We start from the raw sequence: 1368 nt of genomic DNA, 5'->3' as shown, positions 1-1368 counted from the left end.
AAATTATGCTCATTACTTGTGAATTCCATAATCACCAATATAGGTGATTAGTGGGTTTTGTAAAAGCATATTTAACACTAGGATTATAGTTATCATTCTAGTTTATTTTGAACTCTATGAAGTAAATTCAGAATTTGTTGATGTGAAAATTTGATATGAACTTGCTTAATTGATGTTAATCTTGGCTAAATGACAAGTTATGAACTTGATTGTAAATATGTAAAAATTATACCCACTAGGTGTTTGTTAAAATGCCTAAATGAAATCGCGGTCTACTCGGTTGTGTGTAAAATTTGATTATATTAGGTATTCGGGTGAATGCTAGTGATATGATGAAACGGGTCTCACTTAGGGTATGTTTGGTATGACGTAATGGAATAGACGGGTGAATGGAATGTATGAGGTAATGGAATTGACGATGTAATGGAATGTATCATTACCATTCCATATCTTGTTTGGTTACCATGTGAGAATGAAATGAATCATTACTTTGTGTTGTTTGGTAGGAAACAATAGACGAAGGAATAAAATCGGTGATGAGTGACGATAGTCGGTGGTGGTTGGTGGTGATAGGTGGCAATGGTAGCGATGGTCGGAGGTGGTGGCAGCGGTGGGCGGTGGTAGAGGTAGGTGGTGGCGACGACAATGGTGGTGGGTGACGGGGACGGTGGTGGGTGACGACGACAATGGTGGTCGGTGGTGGAGGTGGATGGCGACTGACGGCGGAGGCGGGGTGGGTGGCAGCTGTGGCGCGGTGGTGTCGGGGGTGGTGGGTGGTGGCGAGTGACGGCGGGGGCGGAGGTGTGGATGGTGGGTGACGGTCGGTAGCGGCGGAGGTGGGTGACGACTAGGGTGGAGGTGGTTGGTGGCGGGAGACAGCTGGGGTGGAGGTGGGTGGTGGTGGTGGTGGTGGCGGAAGTGGGTGACGGCGGCGACGGTAGTCATGGCGGCAGCTATGGCAGTAGTGGTGTCGCAGGGAGTGAGTTATTAAAACCAATAAGAATAATAATAATAATGGTAAAAAAAATAATAAAAATATTGATAATAATAATAATAATAATAATAATAATAATAATAATAATAATAATAATAATAATAATAATAATAATAATAATAATAATAATAATATATCTTTCCATTCCTTGAAGGAATGAAAAAAAAAAAAAAAAACTCCACCCTACCAAGAAATGAAAATTATTATATTTGGAAGGTTTACATTCCTTGTGTAATGCTTCATTCCATTACCACTTGACACCCAAACATGTTTCTTTTCATTCCAATAACATGATCCATTACATTCCGCCTTCTATTCCTTCGTACCAAACGCTACCTTATAGGGGAGAACCCTTAATTCTAGTGAAATGAATG

General features: G+C 40.9%; 1 protein-coding gene across 1 annotated transcript; it reads right to left on the bottom strand.

Annotated features, from left to right (window-relative positions):
• Nucleotides 1–459: 459 nt before the first annotated feature.
• LOC110913962 (velvet complex subunit 2-like) lies at nucleotides 460–945 on the bottom strand. The gene has a single exon (XM_022158777.2). It carries the CDS (start codon nucleotides 943–945, stop codon nucleotides 460–462), a length of 486 nt encoding a protein of 161 aa, XP_022014469.2.
• Nucleotides 946–1368: the final 423 nt, after the last annotated feature.

The sequence above is a fragment of the Helianthus annuus genome, chromosome 15 (genome assembly GCF_002127325.2).
Source record: "Helianthus annuus cultivar XRQ/B chromosome 15, HanXRQr2.0-SUNRISE, whole genome shotgun sequence".
Classification (NCBI taxonomy): Eukaryota; Viridiplantae; Streptophyta; class Magnoliopsida; order Asterales; family Asteraceae; genus Helianthus; species Helianthus annuus.
The sequence above is the reverse complement of the archived record's forward strand: the minus strand, read 5'-3'. Positions and strand labels throughout refer to the sequence as shown.